Raw genomic sequence first — 5,000 nt, 5'->3', positions numbered from 1 at the left:
GCTCCATGTCATACCTGAAGAGAATGAAATGAAACGTTCAAGAAATGCAATTTTGACATAAAGACAGGCCCCTTTGTTTGACCAAACGAGAAAGGAAATTTTTACACAAAGAGAATCCCATTCTATTTGACCAAACGAAAAAAGCAATTTTGACATAAAGAGAAGCCCATTCTGTTTGACCAAACGAGCAAGGCAATTTTGAAATGAAGAGAAACCCATTCTGTGTGACCAAACGAGAAAGGCAATTTTGACATAAAGAGAAGCCCCTTCTGTTGGACCAAACAAAAAAGGTAATTTTGACATAAAAAGAGAAGCCCCTTCTGGTGGAACAAACGAAAAAGGTAATTTTAACATAAAGAGGAGCCCCTTCTGTTTGACCAAACGAGAAAGGCAATTTTGACATAATTAGAAGCCCCTCTGCTGGACCAAACGAAAAAGGCAATTTTGACATAAAGAGAAGCCCCTTCTGCTGGACCAAACAAAAAAGGTAATATTGACATAAAAAGAGAAGCCCCTTCTGATGGACCAAACGAGAAAAGCAATTTTAACATAAAGAGGAGCACCATCTGTTTGACCAAACGAAAAGGGCAATTTTGACATAATGAGAAGCCCCTCTGCTGGACCAAACGAAAAAGGTAATTTTGACATAAAGAGAAGCCCCTTCTGCTGGACCAAACAAAAAAGACAATTTTGATATAAAGAGAAGCCCCTTTTGCTGGACCAAAAAAAAAGGTAATTTTGACATAAAAAGAAAAGCCCCTTTTGATGGACCAGACGAGATAAGCAATTTTAACATAAAAAGGAACCCCTTCCGTTTGACATAATGAGAAGCCCCCTATGCAGGACCAAACGAAAAAGGCAATTTTGACTTAAAGAGAAGCCCCTTCTGCTGGACCAAACGAGAAAGGATATTTTGACATAATGAAAAGCCCCCTCTGCTGGACCAAACGAAAACGACAATTTTGACATGAAGAAAAGCCCCTTCTGCTGGACCAAACGAAAAAGGTAATATTGACATGAAAAGAGAAGCTCCTGATGGACCAAGCGAAAAAGGCATTATTGACATAAAGAGAAGCTTCTTCTGTTTGACCAAACGTAAAAGGCAATTTTGACATAAAGAGAAGCTTCTTCTATTTGACCAAACGAGAAAGGCAGTTTTCACATAAAGAGAAGCCCCTTCTACTGGACCAAACGAGAAAGGCAATTTTGACATAAAGAGAAGCCCAATCTATTTGGCCAAACGAGAAAGGCAATTTGTACATAAAAAGAAGCCCTTTTTGTTTGACCAAACGAGAAAACAGTTTTAACATAAAAAGAAGCCCCATCTGCAGGACCAAACGAGAAAGGCAATTTTGATAAAAGAAAAAAAATAAGCCCCTTCTCCTGAGCTGAATAAGAAAGGCAATTTTGACATGAAGATAAGTCCCTTTTGTTTAACCAGACAAGAAAGATGGTTTTGACATAAAGAGAAGTCCCTTTTGTTTGACCAAATAAGAAAGATGGTTTTGACATAAAGAGAAGTCCTTTTTGCTGAACCAAACGAGAAAGGCAATTTTGATAAAAAAAAAAAAAAAAAAAAAAAAAAAAAACTTTTTCCTAGACTAAAGGAGAAAGGCAAGTTGGACATAAAGAGAAGTCCCTTTTTTTAACCAAATGAGAAAGGCAGTTTTGACATCAAGAGAAGCCCCTTCTATTTGACCAAACGAAAAATTCAATTTCGACATAAAGAGAAGTCCTTTCTGCTGGACCAAACGAGAAAGGCAATTTTGATAAAAGATAAGCCCCTTCTCCTAGACTAAACGAAAAAGGCAAGTTTGACATAAAGAGAAGTCCCTTTGCTTTGACCAAACGAGAAAGGCAATTTTGATATAAAGAGAAGTCCTTTCTGCTGGACCAAACGAGAAAGACTATTTTGATAAAGAGAGAAGCCCCTTCTGTTTGACCAAACAATAAAGGCAATTTTGACATAAAAAGAAGTCCCTTTTGTTTGAACAAATGAGATTGGTAGTTTTGACATAAAGAGCGCCACCTTTCTGCAGGACCAAACGAGAAAGGCAATTTTGACATGAAGAGAAGTCCCTTCTGTTTGACCAATTGAGAAAGGCAACTTGAACGTAAAAAGAGGCCCCTTTTATTTGACCAAATGAGAAAGGCAGTTTTGACAGAAAGAAAAGCCCCTTGCATTTGACCAAACGAGGAAGGCAGTTTTGACATAGAAAGAAGCCCCTTCTGCTGGACCAAAAAAGAAAGGCAATTTTGACATAAAGAGAAGCCCCTTCTATTAGACCAAACGGAAAAGGCAATTTTGTCATAAACAAAAACCCCTTCTAAGGCAATTTTGACATAAAGACAAGCACTTTCTATTTAATCATACAAGAAAGACAGTTTTGACACAAAGAGAAGTCCTTTCTGCTGGACCAAACGAGAAAGGTAATTTGGACATAAAGATAGGCCCCTTCTATTGAATCAAACAAGAAAGGCAATTTTGACATAATGAAAAGCCCATTCTATTTGACCAACTAGAAAGGCAGTTTTGACATAAAGAGAAGCCCCTTGTGTTTGATCAAACGAGGAAGGCATTTTTGACATAAAAAGCAGCCCCTTTTGCTGGACTAAACGAGAAAGGAAATTTTGACATAAAGAGAAGCCCCTACTATTTGACCAAACTGGAAAGCCAGTTTTGTCATAAACCGAAGCCCCTTCGGCTGGACCAAACTAGGAAGTCAATTTAAACATGAAGAGAAGTCTTTTCTGCTGGACCAAACATGAAAGTCAATTTTGACATGAAGAGAAGTCCTTTCTGTTGGACCAAACGAGAAAGGCAGTTTTGACATAAAGAGAAGCCCCTACTATTTAACCAAACAAGAAAGGCAGTTTTGACATAAAGAAAAGTACTTTCTGTTGGACCAGCCAAGAAAGGCAATTTTGACATAAAGAGAACCTCATTCTATTTGACCAAACAAGAAACGCAATTTTGACATAAACAGAAGCCCCTTTCTCTGGACCAAGCGAGAAAGTCAATTTTAACATAAAGGATGTCACTTTTGCCAGACCAAACTAGAAAGGCAATGTTAACGTAAAGAGAAGCCCTTTCTGTTTGACCAAACGAGAAAGGCAATTTTGACATGAAGAGAAGCACCTTGTGTTTGACCAAACGATAAATTCAATTTTGACATAAAGAGAGGTTCTTTCTGCTGGATCAATCGAGAAAGGCAATTTTTACATAAAGAGGAGCCTCTTCTGTTGGACCTAATGAGAAAGGCAGTTTTGACATAAAAAAAGGTTCTGTCTGCTGGCCCAAACGAAAAAGACATTTTGACACAAAGAGAAGCCCCTTCTATTTGACCAAATAAGAATAGCAGTTTTGACATAAAGAGAAGCCCCTTCTGCTGGACCAAACGAGAGAGGCAATTTTAACATAAAGATATGTCCTTTCTGCTAGACCAAGCGAGAAAGGCAATTTTGATATAAAGAGATGTCTTTTCTGCTGGACAAAACGAGAAAGACAAATTTGACATGAAGAAAAATCCTTTCTGCTGGACCAAACGAGAAAGGAAATTTTAACATAAAGAGAATCCCCTTCTATTTGACCAAACTATAAAGGCAATGTTGATGTAAAGAGAAGCCCCTTCTGTTTCACCAAACGATTAAAGGCAATTTTAACATAAAGAGAAGCCTCTTCTATTTAATCAAACGAGAAAGGCAGTTAAGACAGATAGAGAAGTCCTTTTTGCTGAACCAAATGAGAAATGCAATTTTGACAAAAAGAGAAGCCCCTTTTATTTGACCAAGCTAGAAAGGCAGTTTTGACATAAAGAGAAACCGCTTTTGCTGGAACAAACGAGAAAGGCAATTTTGACATAAAGATAGGCCCCTTCTATTGGTCCAAACGAGAAAAGAAATTTTGACAAAGAGGAGAGCTTTCTGTTGGACCAAACGAGAAAGGCAATTTTGACATAAAGAGCAGCCCTCCTGTTTGACCAAGCGAGAAAGCCAATTTTGACATAGTGAAGCCCCTTTTGTTGGTCCATACAAGGAAGGCAATTTTTGACAAAAAGAGAATCCCCTTCTGATGAACCAAACGAGAAAGCAAAGTTTGACATAAGTCCAAATGAGGTTCTTCAAATTCAGAAGAAAATCTGATTAGGAATGGTGAAGGAACTCTGTGCAAATTAGAATTAATGATGAAAATATTGCTTCCTTTTAGAAATGAGGGGAGTATCATACTAAACATTGATCAAAAAATACGCAATAATAATCACAAAGATTAAAGAGTATAATCTGCTAACCTAAATATTCTAGTGAAGAGATATTCCTGAAACTCGGAATAGTTTGTGTTATATCTAAAAATGGGTTTTCTTTTCAACTGAAATGAAACCATGAAAACTTGAATAGTTTGTGATTAATCACGATAATTGAAATGCTACAGAAGGCCCAGACATGAAACTTGAAACAATATCGAAGAGAAGATAAGTGTGATAGGAATAAAAATTTTATTAAAATCTTTTACCGGAAACCAAATAAATTAGTATTTATGGAGATATGTTAAAAAACTGAAATAGGACACAAAATTTAACATTACTGTTATCACTATCATCATCATTATTATCGTTATTAACATTGAGGACTGGACTTGGTATCTTTCTGAAGACTTTATTCTCGACTTGCCTATACCCGACACTGTAAAGGGTTAATACGAGTATATGGGCATCGTTAAGGAAGAGTTATCAGAAAGATCACTTGCTCTGTCACACGACCCTGAACACACGTATTATTATTATTATTATTATTATTATTATTATTATTATTATTATTATTATTATTATTATTATTATTATTATTATTATTATTATTGCTTTTATGTTTGTTGTTGTTGTTGTTTATTAAAAAAGCAACCTTCACAAAATGTTTGTGTGTAAAAAAGACCAAAATGCCTGGATGGGAAAATCATACAAATTCGTGAGTGAAAAGCGAGTAAAACAATTGATTATAAATCAAGC

General features: G+C 36.3%; 1 protein-coding gene across 1 annotated transcript in view; it reads right to left on the bottom strand.

Moving 5' to 3' along the window:
• The window catches only part of LOC137640049 (phenoloxidase 3-like), a 27,650-nt gene that overhangs the window by 9,141 nt on the left and 13,509 nt on the right, over positions 1-5,000 (bottom strand). Inside the window, exon 7 of the mRNA XM_068372440.1 lies at positions 1-14. This exon is cut by the window's left edge and continues 137 nt beyond it. Within this exon, the coding sequence (XP_068228541.1) occupies positions 1-14 (14 nt within the window). The remainder of the gene's footprint in view (positions 15-5,000) is intronic.

Source organism: Palaemon carinicauda, chromosome 4 (assembly GCF_036898095.1).
Source record: "Palaemon carinicauda isolate YSFRI2023 chromosome 4, ASM3689809v2, whole genome shotgun sequence".
Classification (NCBI taxonomy): Eukaryota; Metazoa; Arthropoda; class Malacostraca; order Decapoda; family Palaemonidae; genus Palaemon; species Palaemon carinicauda.
This window is presented reverse-complemented; position numbering and strand designations above follow the sequence as displayed.